Genomic DNA, 23306 nt, shown 5'->3' with positions numbered 1-23306 from the left:
AGACCTTTATTCATAGCTCAAGCTGACATACATTAATAGTAGTTGTTAGATGTACAATTTAAGTATATAAAACAATTTATCAATACAAATGGCTTTCATCCCTGATAATAGAGATCAAGGGCAACTATCGTTACTGATGTCCAGCTTTGGTTTGTTCTCCACAGTAACCTTCTCAGCAGCAGCATAGAAACAGTTACTGATACTTATTTCTATATTCAACTATCTTTTGTAACAACTGAGAGAACCAAACTAAATTGTTTACCTAATAATGGTGATCAAATGACAACTATGAACCATCCTCACCAATGTTGTTTAGCTAAGAAGGGAAAAATACAGTTTCCTAAAACCACAAACGTGAACTGAGTCACACTAATAAGAGACAATTATCTAGATGAACTGTGGAAATAATTTTACCAAGACAATACAGCAGACAATAAATTGAACTATATTCCTAGAATATTCTTTTAACCCAGTTATCCTTTAAATTAGATTAGTGCCAATTACAGTGGATTCTGAGAGAATGAATGGCAAACATCTGGTCTCTATGTATCTTGCACCAGTAAGAGAACTTTATTTAATGCACATCACTATCTTCAATCAAGACATAAAGGAACATTACAAGTAATATTGCTCATTTCGTCTTTATTTTTTTTTAGGGCGCAAAACTGCTATGGTCATTAGCGCCCGGTCCGTGACTTAGGGAACAGTAAAAAACCGAAAATGGAAACCAGCAGCAATGGGAACGAAACTCAAAAAATTGGAGAAACTAAAAGCAGAAGGAAGGCTTAAAAATCCACTAAAGAAAGGGGTTGGTTGTCCCCAAAAAAAAGCTTCAAATGACTGACGTCATTTCACTGGCACTAATAAACTCGAGAATGCGATCGGCCGAGCACGTGTCATCTGCTAAAATTGACAATAATCAGGCGATAGCTGTAGACGGGCGCGTAACGGAGTAAAATAGGGGCACTCAATTAAAATGAGTCTTACCGTCCACAGCTGAGAGCAGTGGGGACAGAGTGGGGGAGGATCGCCGCTTAAAAGATGTCGATGGCTAAAAAGACAGTGCCCTATCCGGAGTCTAGTTGAAATTACCTCCTCCCGATGACGCGTTCGGGAGAAAGATGACCAAGCACAAGGAAGAGCTTTCACGTCCCGCAATTTATTATGGGGAAGTGTCGACCAATGTGCGTGCCATAAAAGAACAACACGACGACATAAAACGCTCCGTAGATCGGTGAAGGGAATCGATTGAATAGCTGGCCGGAGAAGAGAGACTGCAGCCTTGGCTGCTATATCGGCCGCCTCATTTCCACAGATACCAACGTGTCCCGGCAGCCAGAGGAATGCCACCGAGATGCCCCCCAGGTGGAGCAAGCGCAGACAGTCCTGAATCCGGTGGACCAGAGGGTGGACAGGGTAAAGAGCTTGGAGACTGAGGAGAGAGCTGAGAGAATCTGAACAGATAACATACTGTATCCGCTGATGGCGGCGGATGTAGTGGACAGCCTGGAGAACAGCGTAAAGCTCCGCAGTATAAACCGAACACTGGTAGGGAAGCCGAAATTGATTTGGGGTGTCGTCAACAATATAGGCACTCCCTACACCAAACGATGTTTTTGAGCCATCAGTGTAAATAAATGTGGCTTCCTTCATTTGTGCGCATAGAGCCACAAATGCCCGACGATAAACAAGTGAAGGGGTACCATCCTTGGGAAACTGACAAAGGTCACGGAGCAGGCAGGTCCGGGGCCGGAGCCAAGGCAGTGCTGTACCCCAAGTTGTCAAGAAAGTTTTAGGAAAGTGGAAGGAAAGAGAATGGAGCAGTTGACGGAAGCAGACTCCCGGTGGTAGCAGGGAGGAAGGGTGGCCTGCATACCCTAAATCCAAGGAGGCGTCGAAAAAAATGTCATGGGCCGGATTAGCAGGCATGGAAGACAGATGGCTAGCATAACGACTCAGAAGGACAGCTCGCCGATTGGACAGCGGAGGTTCAGCAGTCTCAGCATAAAGGCTTTCCACTGGGCTGGTGTAAAAAGCTCCAGACACTAAACGTAATCCACGGTGGTGGATAGAGTCGAGACGCCGAAGAATAGACGGCCGAGCAGAGGAGTAGACTATGCTTCCATAGTCCAATTTTGAGCACACTAAGGTGCGATGGAGGCGGAGAAGGACCACTCGGTCCGCTCCCTAGGAGGTACCATTCAGGACACGGAGGGTGTTGAGGGATCGCAGACAGCGAGCCGAAAGATAGGAAACGTAGGAGGACCAGCACAGTTTTCTGTCAAACATAAGACCCAAGAATTTAGCAACATCCGAAAACGGAAGGTTGACAGGTCCTAGATGTAAGGAGGGTGGAAGAAACTCCTTACGTCGCCAAAAATTAACACAAACGGTCTTACTGGGAGAAAAACGGAAGCCGGTTTCGATGCTCCAAGAGTGGAGGCTATCGAGACATCCTTGAAGACGTCGTTCAAGAAGGCTGGTCCATTGAGAGCTGTAGTAGATCGCAAAATCGTCCACAAAGAGGGAGCCCGAGACATCAGGAAGGAGACAATCCATAATTGGATTTATGGCGATGGCAAACAGTACAACACTCAGCACGGAGCCCTGGGGTACCCCGTTGACTTGGGAGAAAGTACGGGAGAGAGTAGTGTTCACCCGCACTCTAAATGTGCACTCTGCCATAAATTTGCGAAGAAAAAGGGGCAGCCGACCTCGAAAGCCCCAAGAGAACAGTGTGCAGAGGATGCCTGTCCTCCAACAGGTATTGTATGCTCTCTCCAGATCAAAAAATATTGCTACTGTTTGGCGTTTCCGGAGAAAATTGTTCATGATATAAGTGGAGAGAGCAACAAGATGGTCAACTGCAGAACGATGCTTTCGGAATCCGCATTGGGCAGGTGTTAAACGACTGCGGGACTCCAACCACCAAGCTAAACGGCAATTCACCATACGCTCCAAAACCTTACATACACTACTCGTGAGAGAAATGGGGCGATAGCTAGAGGGGAGATGTTTGTCTTTTCCAGGTTTCGGAACAGGAACGACGATAGCTTCCCGCCATCGTCTGGGAAAAGTACTGTCGGTCCAAATTCGATTACAAAGGTGAAGGAGGTAACGCAGACTATGGGTTGATAAACGCAGCAACATTTGGACGTGGATACCATCCGGTCCTGGGGCGGAGGAGCGAGAAGAAGAGAGTGCATGTTGGAGTTCCCGCATGGAGAAAACAGTATTGTAGCTTTCGCGATTTGGAGAGGAGAAAGCAAGAGGTCGCACTTCCGCTGCACGTTTCTTCGGGAGAAATGCTGGCGGGTAATTTGAAGAGCTCGAAATCTCAGCAAAGTGCTGACCCAATGAGTTAGAAATTGCGACGGGGTCCACTAATGTATCATGCGCGACAGTGAGCCCAGAGACCGGGGAGAAACTAGGCGCGCCTGAGAACCGTCGAAGCCGACTCCAAACTTCCGAGGAGGGAGTGAAGGTGTTAAATGAGCTAATAAATAATTTCCAGCTTGCCTTCTTGCTATCGCGGATGACGCGACGGCATCGCACACGGAACTGCTTATAGCGGGGCGGGGAATTACGCGTTACCCCGTCACTGGCTACGCACAAAATGCGTGGGTAGGCCTTCAGACACGCACAGGGAGGAAGAAAGAGAAAGGGAGAAACAAAGAAAGGGAAAGGAAAGAAGAGAGGTCTCAAATGCCACAGCGGAGAAAAGGGTAAAGAGAAGAGGTAAGGAAAAGAGAAGGACAAAGGAAGGATGAAGACATACAAGCAGAGAAGGCGAAGAATGCGTTACATTTACGAGCATCCGTCTCCAGATGTAGGCACAAACCATACTCCCAGAGGGGGAGAAAGGGAAGGAAAGAGCCAGAGGTGAAGTGAGGGGAGGGGAGGGGGCGGGGCGAAGATGGGGGATAGGGAAGGATGCGGAAAGGGAAGGTATGCAGCCCGGAAAGGAAGGAGGGCCACATTAGCTCGGAGTCTCGTGCTCACTACGCATGTATCCACAAAAGAGTTGTGGACCCCCTGGGGGGTATTTCTTCGTTGAGTCAGCAAAAAGCAAATACTGTACTCCACAAGTCAAAAATTTAAAATTCCAAGAACAAAGCAAAGACAATTGTGAACATTATTTGGACTGAAAATAATAAACTAGGTAAGGCAACTGGGCTTCAACACGATGATGACAATGTCTGCCAGATACACAATGTTAAATTCAACACTAAATTCAATGAACTCTTCCTATCACTAACTGAAAATGCAGGAGAAAAATGGATCATTGGGAGGAGGGTAAAATGAAAATTTTTTGTACAATCGATAACCAAACATCTTGCATAGGCCTCTTCAGGGACTTTCTGATTCTTATACTTAAGTGGCAGTAGTACTTTACGAGTAACAATATGAATTAATTTAGGATAAACTGTGTAATTCACAAACAATTATTGGAAATAAAAATGAATTCCATACAAGAAAGGAATTTTATATACTGGTGCAAGAAACTCTTCAACAGGTTGTCAGCAAACATACAGCAAAAAACTGATAATTTCCAGATATTAAAAAATAAACAGAAACAATACTTATTGGTCAGTTGTTCTTCGGTTTATCTTAAGCACATTAATTCCAGTCAAGACAATACTAGACAGCAACTCGCCACATGGAGGTAAACTACTTCCAGATGTACTTTTAAATATGTCTGTCACTCAATGCCTCCTATTTCATACTGTTGTTATTCCCTCACAGATTTTCCATTGTTTAATCAAAACTTATGTTTGACATTATCAGTATATAGACAGCTGACAGTGTTGGGTAGAGTTATTAAAAAGCTTAGTTTGAAGTATTAAATAAAAGCAGTAGTTTTTTTTACATTGTAATCACTTATCTGCTTCTACATGTCACCTAGAAGTAATTCCGACAATTATACATTTCAATAGCTTGGCACTGGTAACAACTGGCTGTCGGTATGCTTTACAAAAGTAGCTTTCAGCAGCTACTTCAGCCAATTAATTTACAAATTAACTAGTTCCATATCCCTGAAGGTTCTTTTTCATAGTGGGATTTATGGTACATCATGTGTGAACAAATGAATGCTGCTCCTGGTACTTGAGGCTGTTAAAGGTCTGTAGTTTCTGCTTATCCTGAGCACACAATGTATGGGTAAATGATCATATATAAAATTTCTTCAAGTCTCTGAATTGGGGTCAACACATATTCCCTGCACCTTTACTTGTGTATTCATTGAAAACATATATTGCCCACATCTACTCCTCCCCCCTCTCTGTGCCCGCCTGTTCTTCCTCTCCTGTCATTCTGTCCCTCTCATCCTCCAATCTCCATTTTTCCACCTCCTCCACCCCCCGTCCCCCCTGTCCATCACTCCCCCCCCCCCCCAATCTCTCTCTGTTCATCACCACCTCCTACTCCCCCCTCCCTTTCTGTCAGTCCATCTCCTCCTCCCCCCTCTCTCACTACCCATCTGCCTTCTCCTATCTCTGCTCAGCCACGTGCATATGCATATGGAACCCCTGAAAGGCAAGTTCATACTACCCAAACTACAAGCAAGATGTGACAAAGTTGTGAACATATGGATGGAAATGCCTCAATGTTGATTGCCAATAAAACAGACCACTGCTATTCCCATACTACCTGCCTGCCATGCAGGGCAACCTACATGACAGGGAAAAACTGTTTTTTGCTCACATCGACACTTCTATGGGAGCTAGGAAGTTCTAGTCCCCAAAATGCTGATTCTCATGGGACAAGTAGTATTCAGACCAAATTCAGTGAAATTAACCCAGTGGTTTGGGAGGACATGCTGGATATAAACACATACATCCCGTTTTATATATACGGATTTATCTTTCAACCAGACAGTACGAGGATGACAAGGAAACTTATCAAGAAACCCAGTCCAGGAAGCTCCGTACTTGTACTGCCTTGAAGACTGATGTGTTAGCTAATTTTGGATACTTTCACTCTTGTGTTTCATAGCATTATCTTCAGGGGTCACTATAGCTAAACCAAATTATATATTCATTCAGCAAAGGCTAGCAATAATACATTGGTAAGCAGATAACCAAATGATCACTAATTTGGTCCACGATGTAATTTTTTGCTGACGACAACAACAATTTTGCGTGGCTCAATCACATGGTGGAAGTCTTTCAATTGGACATCAGTTTGGCAGTTTGTGTGTGTGTGTGTGTGTGTGTGTGTGTGTGTGTGTGTGTCCGTCACATACCCCAGTTATCCAACTGGGGCAAGTGGACCTGCAATTTAACACAGAATTCAAACCACATGTCATTTCTGATGATTCCTCACATTGTTGAAAAGTGAAGATCAGATTAAAACACAGACTGAAAAATCTGTTGTCTGACCAGGATTCAATCCTGAGAGCTCTCGAATGCCAGTCATGAACTTTACTGCTACAGCACAAGGCCTGACTGCTGACATTATTCATTAATGTTTCAAATATGATTCTATGCAACCACATACCCAAGGCACAAAAATAATTTTCATATCCACTACAGGAGACAAATTAATGTGAATGAACTGAACTTAACTGAAAATGCTCCCATACTGAGCCTTCTCTAATCCCAGTCACACAGATGAGCACTGGAAGCAATGATGGTGGAGGCTAGAGTATGATGACATCACATTTGATGGCTTCACCAACTCACAACCATATTGTTGCCTATCAAGCAAATTTATACCTCACGCAACAAATCTGTCTCTCACGACCTGAATTCCAAAAATTACACACAAGAAGTGCTCTGCTAGTATTTCTGTTTGTGGACACAAGACATCACAAACCACATCCTCTCAGGTCACAGTTGATGTCAAGAAATGCAGAATTCAATTGTTTTGCCTAGATCTCTGGTCAGATTGCTTTCTTCCTTTTGTTTTGTTATAAATGTTTGAAACCAGTTACACAGCACAGAAAAAATTACACACTTACCTCAATATTTTATTACCCATTATGAAAAAATGGGTTTGCAAGTATACAGGGCACCCACTAATAGTTCAATTTTCTACATATCTTACCTTCAGGACTTTGAGTAGGGAAAGGGCACTAGACATCACAGACTTTGGATCATTTGTTTTGTCGATGACACTAGCAATTTGTCTAGCTGTACTTCCTTTAGCTCCAACATAAGTGAGTGCCAGTACAATTTCTAAGCTGGCTGGAGAAGTAACAAGATTTCCATTTACATCTGCCAGTTTCTGAAAGTGAAAACATGGATTACAATTAGATTTACGTTTAATTTATTATAGATGCACATCTTACCACAAAGGCACCTTGCTGATGAAGGTTGCGTTCTTTCATGTGCAGTTACTATCTCCACTGCAGTTTGCGATACTTTCTGGCAAGGAAATTACTTTTTGCTAGACTACTTACAAGTTGAATGTAATGTACATGATTTTAGTCCCCCCCCCTCCTCCCAGCTTAAAATATGCCCCAATATATGTATTGCACAGTGTGGAATAAATGTCAAGAAATATTCTGTAATAGATTCCACAGTTTATTTTGTGATGTGTGTAAGGTTTATTATAGCTTAAACATAAGCGTGTGAAATGTTCTCACACTCTCCTTGCCTAAAATGAACACCCTTGACACATACCCATAGGGCTGTTGGTCCTCCTCATGAACACAACAGAAACATACCACAGGGACCCCAAGATTTTTATTTACAGTATTTACTCGAATCTAAGCCGCACTTTTTTTCCGGTTTTTGTAATCCAAAAAACCGCCTGCGGCTTAGAATCGAGTGCAAAGCACGCGGAAGTTCTGAAAAATGTTGGTAGGTGCCGCCACAACTAACTTCTGCCATCGAATATATGTAGCGCTACACAAGCATGCTTTGTGGGCACAAAGATTAATACTGGCGCCAAAACCTCTGCATCAGTAAATAAATTTTAAAAAAAGGTAGAAGACGAGCTTTTTTTTCTCCGCCCCGAGTTTCGACCACTGCATTTTCACACATTATCCAACGAAGTAAATACAAATTCCGTATTGTTCATCTTCGAATGTAGCAGAATTTCAATGTACTACGAAAATCCGACTGGCAAGACTGTTAGGGATGTTTGTCAATATGGCCAACTCTACGTTCCGAGTTTTTTACTACCTGTGAGAAGAGATGGTTGCTAATAGGAACCTGATGAAATGTGAATCACATGCAGTATTCTCTTCACCAAAGGAATAATACGAATATAAACATTTTTCCATGTATTCTTTCGTGTTTGCTGCTATCTCATTTAAATCCTGTCTGCCTAATAAACTACGAAACTAGAGTGAGACAACAGCAAATGCGGAAGAATATACGTATCGTGTCATGTTTATATTCGTATTATTCTTATGCCTAATAGTGATACAGTCAGAAATGAAGCACGGCAACTGACTAGATTTTAAATGTAAGATGACTAATTTCTGTGCAGAATTTGATGTACTAAAGAAGCGGCCGCAAAGATTTTCATACGGAGAAAAATTTGCGCCTAACTCTCGTTCAGAACGTTCTATCATACGCAGTCTATTATTTGGTTCTTGTTGATTATTATCAAAGAAAGCAGCAGTGTAAGTAACAACAAATAGCAGTCTCTTGCTATTTTTTCGCTAATGAGACGATTCATCATTTTTTTTGTAAGCGGCGGTAGCGCGCACAAAAGTCATGCTTCGAGCGGCGACAGGCCGTAAACACGCACTATCAGAATGCGACAAACAATGCATGACACATTACAGTAATGCGTTTTCAGCTTAGAGTGACGTAAACACCTATAAAAAAGAAAACGGCACTTATCAGATCAAAGCAAAATAAGCAATCGATTCAAACCAGACGAAGCACGTGAAAAAGGAGCGTATAAATACGGACGGAGCGCCTGACGCATAGCAATGGCTACCTGGTAAAGCTTAACTGCTAAGCTTACGACTCGAACTAAACTACGGTACTGTAGCTGTATTGTCATTCATTCGACCTAAATTGTGTCTCATATTACAATGGACCAACTTTGTTTCGATTTGGAGTTGCGGCCTAAAACTTTTCTCTCCCCTTGAATTTCGAGTCTCAAATTTCAGGTGCGGCTTAGATTCGGGATATATTTTTTTCCTTTTTCGAGTCTCATTATTCAGGTGCGGCTTAGATTCGAGTGCGGCTTAGATTCGAGTAAATACGGTATTTATGGATGGTTAACAGTGATGTATTGTTAAATATGACAGAAAAATTTGAAGCTGCAGCCATATGTTGTCAAAAGAGAGATTAAAGTAGCTTCAGTATACCACCCTCAAAATCACAACTATAACTTGTTTGTGGAGCTGCTAGAGAAACTGATACTCTTTCTACTTAAACACAAAGATTAAAGATGATTAATATTTGGTGATATCACTATAGACATTAGGTTGAAGTATAGAAGTATCAGCTATTTGCTAAATACATTAAGATCCCTTAGCTTCTGCTGCATAAATTGCAAAATCTCAAGGCAGGCAGCACGCCTAATAATGTAATATGTAATTTTCACCCTTTAAAACAATTTGATATGGACAGAATAGACATTTCTGATAAAGGACTGGCTCATGAAAGCTGTTAACAGTAAAAGGGTCGACAGAAGCGTCCGATCCCACGCGTCGGCTTTGACCCGTGACGTAAGGGTGTTGTCGTGTGTGACGTCATGACGGCGCGGAGTTTGGTTTGAGTGTGGCTGTCTCCAGTTCTGTTTTATCTTATTTTGTTTACTTTTCTGATCTGTTCGTTTTATCTCGTGAGATTTTTTTTTTAATTTAAAAACGCTCATTACTTATTTTAATTATCTGTTTCGTCCAATTTCTGTTTTAGTTTATTATATTTATCTTTCTGATCTGTTCGTTCTATCCCGTGAGATTTTTTTTTTTTAAAAAAGACAAAAAACACTAATCAGCTACTGAAGCATCTTTATCTTCTATGGGTTGCAGGGGTTACGACCCCTGGGGAGATGGGTGGGTATTCATGCATGGCTGTCTTCACTTACACGTTGTAGCTACGCAAGACGTCTAAATTTGTTTATATTTAGTTTGCCCCCCCCCCCCCCCACACCCAAAACACCCCATTTCCCGCGCTTGTCCCGTTAGTGTCATTAGGCTTCTTGTGGAAAGTGTGTGTGTTTGTTTTTGTTTCCGCCATATTTGTGACGTCATGGGTCAAAGCAGACGGGCGGGATCGGACGCTTCCGTATTTCCCAGTAAAATACTTCCACTGAACATAGAAGAATTATAAGATCAGTTAATGACTCACAGTTAAACTAGCTGATAATTTAATTTTTTATTATTATTTTTTTGTTTGCTCTTAAAGCACGTTATCCTAGAGGCCACAGTATGATAAAACATCCAAGCACAGTTGCTGCACTAAACCGCAATGTCTAAAAAGTTGGTACACCCTGCATCTAAGTAGAATAAAAATTATGAGCTCGAAGCATAATAATTCTCACAAGGAAACGTGTGTCAAAACTCTAAAGGTCTGAAATCAAGGCACCAAAGTCACTAAGCTAATGATCATATACTGAACTCAGTGAATAATTTGAAAGCAGCATGAGAAATTATTGACATAGAAATAAATTGTGGAAACGAAGTGTACCAGCTAAATTTTTTAGTTTAAAGCCAAAGTCCAGACAGATGACAATCAAGATAAATAGAATAAAAGAAACTTAATGTACAGTAAATAGGGGTAAAGCTAAGGGCAGTATAACTTAACTCATCAAAATATCAGGGGAATAAAAAATAAAGTAGATGAGTTATTAGTGTGTTTATATGATCTCAAAAATAAGAATGAGATTGATATACTCTGTCTGAACACCACGTAACTGTGGGCATGGATAGTGCCAGGATAAGTGGGTATAATTTAGCATCTTACACTTTTAGATCTAGGATGGATAAAGGAGAAGTTGCCATTTTCATAAAACAAGGGTATAAATGCAAAACAGTAGAAGCAAGCAAATTTTGTGTTGACCAGCACTTTGAGGTTTGTGCATGTGAACTTCAGCTAGATGATATTAGCAACAGTATACAGGTCCCTATTAGGAGACTGGGAACTATTTATAAAAAAGTTTGACTCCCTATTATGCTGTCTGCCAGACAAAAGGAAGAAGTTATTAATCTGTGGTGATTTCAAAGTAAACTTTCTAAATAATTCTGAGAGGAAAAGTGAACTAGAAGCGTTATTAACAACATATAGCTTAGAATCAGTGATCAATTTCCCTACACGTATAGCTCAAGACAGCAGCACACTAATAGATAATGTATTTGTACAGAAAGAGGATGTAAAACAAACACATGCTTTCCCTGTGGTAAATGGATTGTCAGACCATTATGCACAACTAATTAACTTACGAAACCTAACAGTGTACAGCTCGAAAACCATTACGTAAAAGTGTAAGGTCGCTCAACCCGGTATCGATAGAGCACTTCAAAGAAAGCTTAAGAAATGTTAATTGGGGAGATGTATATAATGACCCAAATGCTAATGATAAATGCAACATATTTCTTGATCAATTTATATCCCTTTTTGAACATTGTTTCTCAGAGAAAATTACTGAATATAACACCACACACTTTTCAAAGAAACCTTGGATTACTACAGGTATTAAAGTGTCTTCAGAAAGAAAAAGAAAACTTTATGAGACAGCAAGAACTAGTAAAGATCCACTTACACTATAAAAATTATTGTAACATACTGAGAAAATTTGAAAGGAAATCAAGAAATATGTATATTAGAGAAGAAATTAACAACTCTGGCAATAAAATCAAATCAATATGGATTGCTGTTAGAAGGAAGACACGAAAAGTAACCACTGGGGTAAGTAGTATTACTACTAAGGAGAATAAGACCATCCTAACCAACAGTACACAAGTAGCTAATGTATTTAACAACTATTTCTTAAGAGTAGGAGAAAAAATTGGTGAGAACAGTTCAAAAGAAAAAGCCAGGCAGTACATGGAAGAGTCTGTTTTGGAAAAAAAATTAGTCAGATTAAGTTTCACCTAACAGCCTCTTGTGAAATAAGTAAAATTATTAAATCTTTGAAAAATATATGTTTTGTTGGAGTAGATGACATCTCTAATAAGATATTAACACAATGTGGAGCAATTGCAGCTGATGTTGTGAGTCACATATGTAATGCATCACTAACCCAAGGTATTTTCCCCAGACACGTTAAAGTATGCTGTTGTCAGGCCGCTCTACAAAAAGGGGGACACCACAGATGTCAATAATTATTGGCCAGTATCCTTGCTTATGGCATTTTCAAAAATCTTCAAGAAAGTAATGTACTCAAGAGTGGTTAGCCATCTCAACAGTAATGGGATACTTACTAAATCACAGTTCAGATTTAAAAAATGCTGTGCCACTGAGACAGCAATATACAATTTCACTGTCTACATAATAGAGTCTTTAAATAATAAAATGTCACCAATAGGAATTTTCTGTGACTTGTCCAAAGCATTTGATTGTGTGAACCATGACATTATGTTACAGAAATTACAGTTCTGCGGTATAAATGGAATAGCATATGAGTGGTTTAAGTCATACCTACAAAACAGGAAGCAAAAAGTTTCCTTATATGGGTCAAATGATTTAAATAAGTTTGATACTTCATGTAACTGGGGTGAAATTAAATTAGGTGTTCCACAGGGTTCAATCATGGGTCCTCTCCTGTTCTTGATATATGTGAACGACCTCCCATCCTATCTGAAACAGTAAGCTGAACTGGCACTGTTTGCTAATTATACAAGCATCATTATTAATCTGGTAAAAGAAACTCCAATTGAAAATGATACAAATAAGGTCTTTGGAAAAGTCATTAATTGGTTTTCTGCAAATGGGCTTGCTCTAAATTTTGAAAAAACACAGTACTTCCAATTTTCTGCTGCAAAAAGTACAGTTCCTTTAGATTGAAGTCACCTAATAGGTATTCCTGCTTAAGGGAAGTCTGTCTAACAAAGGAACCACTTTTGACAAAGCTTAGGTATCCGAGTAATGAGGGAATTAGTATATTTCATCAAAATATACAAGGTATTAGAGATAAAGTTAGTGAACTGCTCATAGACGTTGACTCTGAAATTATTGGTATATCTGAACACTTCTTAAATAAGGAGACAATTCAGAGGCTTCCTTTACCAGGATACAGGTTGGCTGGCAGCTTTTCTAGGAGCTCTTTGCGGTGTGGAGGAGTAGCCATGTATGTGAAAAATGGCATCCCATTTGAGTCAATTGATGTTTCAAAGTACTGCACTGAAAAGGTGTTTGAATGTTGTGCAGGTGTGGTTAAATTTAAGGGAGCTAAACTTCTAACTGTTGTTATTTATAGATCCCCAGACGCCGATTTCACAACATTTTTGCTAAAGCTAGAGGAGGTTCTTGGTTCACTTTATAGGAAATACAAAAAGTTAGTTATATGTGGCGACTTCAATATTAATTGTATAAGTGATTGTGCAAGGAAAAGGATGCTGGTAGATCTCCTTAATTCATATAATCTTATGCAAACCGTATTCTTTCCAACGAGAGTGCAAGGGAACAGTAGAACAGCCATAGACAACATTTTTGTTCATTCCTCATTACTAGAAGGGCATTCTGTTAGCAAAAAGGTGAATGGCCTTTCAGATCATGAGGCACAAATTTTAACTCAAAGATTTTTGTGCTGCAACACATGTTAAATATAGTTATCAACTGTGTAGGAAAGCTGATCCAGTTGCTGTAGAGACCTTTGTAAACCTTATCAAGGAACAAGAGTGGCAAGATGTTTATAGCGCTGATACAGTAGACGATAAATATAATGCTTTTCACAAGACTTTTCTCGTGCTCTTAGAAAGTTGCTTTCCATTGGAACGTTCAAAACAGGGTACTAGCACAACCAGGCAGCCTGGGTGGCTGACTAGAGGGATAAGAGTATCTTGTAGAACAAAGCGGCAATTATATCAAAACATTAGAAACAGTCAAAATCTAAATGCAGCAGCCCATTACAAACAGTATTTTAAGGTGCTTAAAAATTTTATTAGGAAGGCAAAAAGTAAGTGGTATGCAGATAGAATAGCTAAGTCTCAGGATAAAATTAAAACCATATGGTCAGTCGTAAAGGAAGTGGCTGGTCTGCAGAGACAGGTCGAGGATATAGAATCAGTGCATAGTGGGAATGTTTGTGTTACTAATAAGTCGCATATATGTACAGTATTTAACAATCACTTTCTGAATATAGCAGGTGAACTAAATACAAACCTCGTCCCAACAGGGAATCATTTAGCGCTCTTAGAAAAAAGTGTTCTGAGACTGTTACCTGAAATGCTCCTCCATGATACTGACAAGAGGGAGATTGACTTAATAATTAAATCACTAAAGACCAAGAACTCTCATGGATATGACGGGGTATCTAGCAGAATACTGAAGTATTGTTTTGTGTATGTTAGCTCAGTACTTAGCCGTATCTGTAACTTTTCCTTTAGGAGTGGTCAGTTTCCTGACCGATTAAAATACTCTGTAATGAAGCCACTTTATAAAAAGGGAGACAGGGATAATGTTGACAACTTTAGACCTATTTCCATGCCATCAGTGTTTGCTAAAGTTATCGAGAAGGTTGTATATACAAGGTTACTGGAGCATTTAAATTCACATAATTTGCTGTCAAATGTACAGTTTGGTTTTAGAAATGGTTTAACAACTGAAAATGCTATATTCTCTTTTCTCTGTGAGGTTTTGGACAGATTAAATAAAAGGTTGCGAATGCTAGGTCTTTTCTTTGATTTAACGAAGGCTTTTGACTGTGTTGACCACAAAATATTACTGCAGAAGTCGGACTATTATGGAGTAAGGGGAGTAGCTTACAATTGGTTCACCTCTTACTTTAAGAACAGAAAGCAGAAGGTAATTCTCCGCAATATTGAGAGTGGTAGTGATGTTCAGTCGCAATGGGGCACTGTTATGGGGGGTGTTCCCCAAAGGTCGGTGCTGGGGCCACTGCTCTTTCTTATTTATATAAATGATATGCCTTCTAGTATTACAGGTGATTCAAACATATTTCTGTTTTCTGATGACACCAGCTTGGTAGTGAAGCATCTTGTGTGTAATATTGAAACAGTATCAAATAATGTAGTTCATGAAATAAGTTCGTGGCTTGTGGAAAACAATTTGATGCTAAATCACAGTAAGACTCAGTGTTTACAGTTTGTAACTCACAATTCAACAAGAACGGATATTTTGATCAGACAGAATACGCATTATTATAAGCGAGACAGAACAGTTCAAGTTCCTAGGTGTTCGGATAGATAGTAAGCTGTTGTGGAAAGCCCATGTCCAGGATCTTGTTCAGAAACTAAATGCTGCTTTATTTACCATTAGAACAGTATCTGAAATAAGTGACAGTTCAACACGAAAAATAGTCTACTTCACATATTTTCATACGCTTATGTCATATGGTATTATTTTTTGGGGTAATTCTTCTGATTTTTGGCTCAAAAACGGGCTGTTTGAGCTATATGTGGTGTAAGTTCGAGAACCTCTTGTCGACCCCTTTTCAATAGTCTGGGAATTCTGGCATTGCCCTCACAGTATATATTTTCTTTAATGTCGTTTGTTGTTAGCAATTCCCAATGGTTAGCAGCTTTCACTCAGTTAATACTAGCCAGAAATCAAATCTGTATGTGGAATGCACTTCCTTGACTCTTGTGCAGAAAGGAGAGCAGTACTCTGCTGCATCCATTTTCAATAAGCTACCACAAGAACTCAAAAATCTTAGCAGTAGCCCAAAGTCTTAAGTCTAAACTGAAGAGTTTCCTCATGGCTCACTCCTATTCTGTCGAGGAGCTCCTGGAAGAGCTAAAAAATTAAGCAAATTCCATTGTTACATTGTTGATTTTCTTTATTTAAACTTACGCCTTGTAGTCTGAATGTGTTTTTATATTTCATTTTATCTGTTTCTACTATCGTGTTATAATTTCATGTATTGACTCGTTCCATAACCGTGGAGATTTCTCCTTAATTTGATCCCACGGAACAATAAATAAATAAATAAACAAACATCAACAGAAGTCAGTAGACAGGGTAAAGCATACTAAGTTTTTGGGTGTACACATAGATGAGAATCTTAATTGGAAAATTCATATTATGGATCTTCTAAAGCGACTATATTAAGCAACTTTTGCAATCAGAATAATGGAGAATGTGGTCAATGAACCAATTGCTAAGTTCAGTAATTGCAGAGGAGAAGATCGCTATGATCTTTCATATTGTAATGCCACTGACTAAAATAACCAGTAAAATCTTAAGGTAATTATCCAGAATGTTTGAAAATATCTGTCGTCAAAGCAGTTTATAAGACAGGATGTTGGGATTTGGTGAACAAAATACTTGTTCCATTGGCAGTGAGTTTATCTGTACAGATCTCTCTGCTTGTTGCATATATTCTTAGATACATACAGCAGATTTTCTGTAATATATGCCTTGTTGTACTATGCCTTTGTTGTACTATGCTGGGAACACATTAAATAAAGTAAAATATATGTTCCTAACAGTGTCCCTCCGTCAACAATATTTTACAGTGCAAATATATGATCCAACAGGTTATGGACCCAGGAAGATGGAACTGAATAAGTTAAATTAGTGAACAGTGGAAAACTTAATACCGTTTGTGAGCAGTTTATAATTTACAGTAATTATATTGTAACTGCGCAAATGGGTTCTGTCCTGATACCAAAGATTGAGAAGCTCATAGGTCAAGAGAATTACGCAACTTGGAAGTTTTTAGTAGAAGCATATGTACTACTGGGCAACCTTTGGGATGTCACTGACGAAACCTTAAAGTTCATGGATACAGATTTCCAGAACAAAGACTGTAAGGCAAATTCAAATTAATTCATCTAGTTGATCCAGTAAATTATGTCCATATAGAAAAGACCAGCATAGCAAGGAAGTATGGGACAATCTAAGAAGAGCTTTTGAAGATGGAGGTTTAACTAGGAAGTGGCTTTGCTAAGAAAAACTTATTGCCACCCATTTAGATGAATATAAAAATGTTGACTACATAAAAAAAAAAAAAAATCATATCCACTTCAAATCGTATAAGGAATATCAGATTTGACATTGCTGAAGAATAGATTGGTAGTGTTCCTAGACGGACTACCTAATAAGTAATCCCCCATGATAATGGGCTTAGAGAGTTCAGGGATACTAATTACACATGACAGTGTTAGAGTCAAGATCTTGAAAGATGTTAAGAGTGTACAAGAATATCCTATTGACAACAAGGAAATGGCTTTATATTCAAAATACAAAAAGAAGAAACTTGTTTGATGCTATAAAAGCCGAGACATGGGACATTTTGCATCATAGTGCATGTAAAAAAGGTAAAGTTTCAAAAGGTCTAGAAAGGAATGCAAGCAATAAAGGTGTGGCAGTTGCTGCTTATTATTCTTATGGTAAAACTGAAAGCAACAGTACAGTATAGTTCCTGGATTCTGGAGTTTCTATTTATATTACCAAAGACCAATCAGTTTTATATATTTCTCCAAGAACAAACACTGGTGTTTCAACAGTGGATGGTTCTCAGTTACAATGTTAACTGGTTGTAAAGATAAACTTTAATTTTAATGTTAAAGGAGACTCACAAGATATTGCAGTACATAATTTACATCGTGTGAAGAACATTGCTACAAATTTGCTTTCATTGAGATATTGAATACGGGTAGCAATGTCATTTTTTATTTAAATGGCGCAGAAAAAAATTGATCAGAGTGGCAGTGTGATAGCCATAGCAGGTAAAGAAGGGGTAATAGCTTAGATGTTCTTCAGGTTGGAAATATTTATCCAGTATATTCAGCTAAAACTTCTGTTATGGCATCAAAGACTCAGTCATTTCAAAAGAAAATGTATGGTCTTGTTAAAAGGTAAGGCAACAGGGGTACTGGAAAGTAATAGTTGTAACTTACCTTGTGAAATTAGTATACAAGGAAAGCAAGCCAGATTACTATTTAAACTAAGTAAAAATATATCTACTGAAATTTTGCAAGTAGCTGACATATGCAGACATTTGTGGACCTATGGAAGAAGAATCTACAGGGAGCAGTTGTTATTTCCTTACCATTATTGATGATTTAAGATATACCCTTGTTTATTTCCTTAAAACAAGGGCAAAGTATGTGAAATATATGCTAGTTTTCATGCCATTGTTGAAAGATAGATTGGGAAGAAGATAAATGTTATCAGATCAGACCATGGCACTGAATATGTCAAACAATTTAGGCAAAAACTGAGTGAATTTGGAATCCGGCCTCAAACTACAGTTTGCTATGATTCTGCTTAAAAAGGACTGACAGAACAATTGCAGAGAAAGCAAGGAGCATGTTAAAGGATGCAAAATTACCAAAATGTTACTGGGCAAAAGCAGTATCAATGACATAGTATCTAAATAATAGATCACCTACCGAAGCTGTACAAAACAAGATTCCATATGAAGTTTGGACCTGATCTTGATTATCTAAGAATTTTTGGATGTAAGGCCTTGGAACAAGTTCCCAAACAACTTGGAAGAAAATGGGACTCTGAATCTTAAAAATATATTTTAACTTAATACTGTGAAGATTCCAAAGGTTGTGTGTTGATAAATCTTAAACAAAAAAGGGTAATAAGTTAGCAGAGATGTATAATCTGGTGGAAAGAAAACAAATTGTGAAAAAGTACATGTAAACATTAATGAAGACTATATCCAAGAACATGTACGGGTACCAGTACATACAAAAAATAAAGGACTTAAAGAAGTTGTTTAGGAACAGTTAGACGTGTTTACCGAAAATGAAATGGATAATGAGATATAGAAAACTCCAGCAGCAAGGGACATAAATTTTTAGTATTCACCATTTGCAATAAAACCTATGTTGTATCCAAACTGTGAGATTTTTGTGGCCACTCAAACATTCAATAATGAACCTCTTACAGTTGAAGAAGCTTTGACCAGCTCGAATGCAGAGAACTGGAGGAAATCTACAAAAAAAGAATTACAGTCTTTTTCCAAGAATGATAAGGCTCCTCTCAGATAGAAGGAGTAGACTATAAAGAAACATTTTCATCTGCAGTGAAAGATGATTCTTTAAGATATCTCGTCCCTCGCAGTAAAAGAAAATTTATTGATCCACCACATGGACATGAAGACTGCATATCTCAATGGACAGTTGGAGAAAGAAAGGTTCGTGATTCCGCCAAAGGAAGCCAAGAACTCTCTTCAAGAAATGAATAAAATTTGGTATCTGACAAGGAGCATGTATGGACAAAAATAGAGTGGATACTGTATGAATCAGTAAATGTAAAGCATTAACAAGGCTGCAAATGAGCCAGTCAGCAGCTAATCCTGGTATATATCACAGAATAAATGACAGTGGAACTATAATTTTGGCTAAATGGGTTGATAGCTATTTTTATTTTGACAAAAATTGAAAGTTCAATGAATGGTTCAAGAAACAACTTTAATCAGAAGTTGATCTGCTTGATGCAGGTCAAGTGAAACAGAATTTGGGTATGAAGTTACAAAAGTGACAATCTAGAATTGCCAACAGACCAATCAGTGTACATAAAGAGAATACTAGAAAAAAATTGGCATGAATAATTGCAAGTCATTTGCCACACCTATGGAACAGGATGTGCAGTTGTTAGGGGCAGAAGAAGCTGAAATGTGTAAAAAGGAAGTACCTTATCTGGAGGCAGTGGGAAGTATTTTATATTTACCTTACACTTCCACACCAGGCATTGCCTATGTCTTTTTCCAAAGACATAGAATTAAACATTGGGTTGCAGTTATGAGAATATTTAGATATTTAAAAGGAACTGTTAATTACAAATTACGATACTGTACAACAAGAAATGGAAATCTGGAATGTTACAGTGACACAGACTGGGGAAATCAGCTGTATAACAGACATTCTACTACAGGTAGAGCTATAATAGGTGAAATTGAGCCACATATGATTATTGAGCCAGCCAACAGGTTTTGTGTCAACATGGGAGCAATCAAGATAGCTCAGACCCAAATAACACATGTGTAATCCAAGCATATTGACATTAGGCACCATTTTATTAGTCACCACATAAAACAGAAAGATATTACTAGAAACTATTTATGTACAGTGGAAATGCTTGTTGATTTATTGATCAAGCCTCTTAGTAAAGACAAATTCCAGAAATTGGTAAAACTATGTTTTAACAACATAATGGTTCAAGCAAATTGTTTTGAGATGATGTTCAACATTATTGTGAACACACAAACAGTTGTTCAAAAGGAGATGCTGGAACTTGGTGAACAAAATGTTTGTTGTGTTGGCAGTGAGTTTACGTGTATAGATTAAAATATATGTTCCGAAGTAGTGTTTCTCCATAAGTATTATTTTGCTGTGCAAATATACAATCCAACACAGGAGATATAGCATCTCCAAATAACTGTCAACTTTTATCACTTGTAGCTATAATACTGAAAATAATAGAATATTGCACACATAAACATGTAAGTCAGTATTTTGTATCTAATATATATACCTAGCTCCTTATAGTACAGTTTCAGATCCAGTCTTTCTAGAGCCGAAGCAGATGAGAGCATGGCTGCAAAAAAATACAACTGTCTTAAAAATAAGGAGGTTATCTGTGTAACACTGTGGGACCTAAGCAGACCATCTAATATTGCCACTCACAGTATTCTTACAAACTCCACACTATGGGGTATGAGAGAATGCACAGTCTACAAACTACCTTCTCTTTGTTAAAGAAAAGCTAAGTAAGTCTGACCAAAGGAGGGCAGTTCATGACCATTACTTGAGGGGACATACAATTAATGTGCCATATGCTAGATTGGTGACTACCCATACCAGCCAAAAGTATCTTGGTTTTGTCTACTTCATAAAATTACCTGAAAATGCCTGTACAGTGCCAATAAATAAATTTACAACTGGCCTTGTGGAATGCATGACAATAGGGTTTTACTATGTTCTAGGGTTCCTTTGTGACAAAATCACCCACATCTCTTATGAGGATTGAACAATAAATAAACAACAGGCTTTATTTTATAAACATATATGTTACACTATATGACTATTTCGTTACTGTCTCATGTACCTTTTGTGATTTATTTGCTTAATTATTTGTCTTTGTCATTCACTTAACTGTATAGTGCATTTATATTTTCACTGCTTTATTAAGTAATTATTTTTCCATTTACTTAATTATGCAACGTATTATTATTATTTTATTTAACTTCGACAACACTCACTGCATGTAAAGATGCTGAAAGATAAGCAACGGATTTACCCTTGTGTAAAAGGAGAGTGTGAAGACATGAGCAACAAACATTCCTTTCTCATAACAGAAGCACTTGGATAAAGTTTTATTTTAAGCCTCTTTGGTGTGCAATTTACATTGTATAAGAAACTGTGCAATACATTCATGAACCCACTAATATATCCTGTAGCTGCCTACACGCAAAGGGCTCCAATTGGTCAATAATAATAACGAAAGGGTTTCTTTTTTACTGACAGAGCAAAAACTCTTACATTCTTTTGATAGCAAGCCAAATTTTGCCTTGGGCTGGAAAACATTACAATACACATTTCAGGGTTCCTGACATGTTTTCAACAACGTCTTTAAAACAAAATTACGTCTCCTGTAATAACCTGTTGCACCGATTTTTCTGTGTACACACTAAATGGAATGATGGAAGATGGAATGTGATCGGTAATTTCCTTTATATCTATCTATTCTCTTTTCTATAAATCAACATTACACACTGTGCAAATAAAAGATCACACGTACCTTATACAAATCGAGTGAAAACTTAATGTTCCCTTTGGTTCCTTCGTTACCGTTAGTGGCTATTGACGAACCGCTTACTTCATTAACGACGACTACAAAAACCAACAGACCTACAAAGTACGTAATAATGAATTAATTGAGGCTGGCTTCAGCTGCATATTGTTTCTACAAGTAAACATAAACTGTACTACAAAAGTAATTCACTATCGCCGCTTAAGGGATCTGTTGTTTCTCGCCATACACACGAATACAACATAATGTGCGATACATAGCTGTAAATTTGTAACATTTGTCGCTTATTTCTGCCGTGTAATTGACATACCGAAATAAAAACGACCTGTCCAACAGACAGACCAGATATCTGAAATACACGAGTGCATGCCGTTGGATGTCACTTGTCTGCGAGCATTTACTTTTCGAATTCGGCGGAACGAACCCGACGGAGTTAGCCAAACAGCGCTGTGGCACTCGGGTAAACAGTAGCGTGCAGATTACTAAACAGCATCCAATCTACTCAGGCAGCGGATGTCATTGGCTCTCCGAGCCAGGTGAGGCCAAACGGGAAACGAGGGAAATTTGAAAAGTTTATGTCCCTTGAAATCCATACTTACACGTTGGACTAGAGAGTGCTATAGCACTGTGACTCAAGGAATCGTTCTATGCTGCGAACTAGCAGCGACTGACGGGCAAGTTGTTAACGTATGACGAAGACCACGAGATTCAAGAGAAACTGTTTTTTACGTCTTCGCTGTGTCCGCTTTCATTCAAAGCCTTACCGAGGTCGTCCGGCGCCCTTGGCAGAACCGCCTTAGCTGCGCGTCGCATCCTCGCCCCGTAGAACCAACTTTCTGCATTTTTGTTCCAAGTAGAAAATTTTATACCTTTGTAAGTAGCTTTAATAAAAATGAACCATCATTGAAAAAATACTTAAATGATCTATATTCATGAGAAATATTGCCCACAACAGGTTAAATGTATCTTTGTAATAAATAAATTAGAAATTGTATAAACTTTACAAAAACTGAAAGTATAGCAAAAACTATACCTCGGGGGACATATTTTGTTTGCCTCTTATAAATTATTAATAGTGCATAAATTATCATGGTAACTAGAAATAAAAGAGAGGGCTATATTAAGCGTTGAGAAAATAAGCCTTCCCAGGAATTATGTTTTTATTACAATTTTACTTTGCATTTCCCTGCTCTGAGTGAAGCAACTCACTGATTATGATATTGCAGTGTCAGTGTCATATTCTATCAACAAGGAGGCTAAATAAGAGAAATGCTTTCACTTGTACTCGACCTTATGTAATTTTTCATCGTCTTTAAATTGCTGAACCTCATTTCACAAGATTCTGCACCCAGTGGCAGTGTCATAACAGTCCTCAAAGTTATTTCGATGTTTGTCTAAGCATCTCCTAACCCAAACCTTGAAAAAAAATAATAAAAAAAACAAGAGAGGGAGAAAGAGAGAGAGAGAGAGAGAGACAGAATAAAATTCAGAATACCCAAA

General features: G+C 38.5%; 1 protein-coding gene across 3 annotated transcripts in view; it reads right to left on the bottom strand.

Annotated features, from left to right (window-relative positions):
- The window catches only part of LOC126161516 (leukocyte elastase inhibitor-like), a 147527-nt gene extending 125236 nt beyond the window's left edge, over positions 1-22291 (bottom strand). Inside the window, exons 1-3 of one of the 3 annotated variants that reach the window (XR_007534927.1) lie at positions 22117-22289; positions 21795-21904; positions 7048-7227 (exon numbers count right to left, since the gene is read on the bottom strand). Coding sequence is in view for 2 of the 3 variants with exons in the window: in XM_049917422.1 (XP_049773379.1) it covers positions 7048-7227; positions 21795-21904; positions 22117-22174 (348 nt within the window). In the remaining variant the exon portion in view is untranslated. Of the gene's footprint in view, positions 1-7047; positions 7228-21794; positions 21905-22116 lie in introns of all 3 variants that reach the window. The other 2 variants (XM_049917422.1, XM_049917423.1) reach the window with 2 other exon arrangements.
- Between the last annotated feature and the right edge of the window lie 1015 nt (positions 22292-23306).

The sequence above is a fragment of the Schistocerca cancellata genome, chromosome 2 (assembly GCF_023864275.1).
Source record: "Schistocerca cancellata isolate TAMUIC-IGC-003103 chromosome 2, iqSchCanc2.1, whole genome shotgun sequence".
Lineage (NCBI taxonomy): Eukaryota > Metazoa > Arthropoda > Insecta > Orthoptera > Acrididae > Schistocerca > Schistocerca cancellata.
Note: the sequence above shows the minus strand (reverse complement) of the source record. Positions and strands in the feature narration are given on the sequence as shown.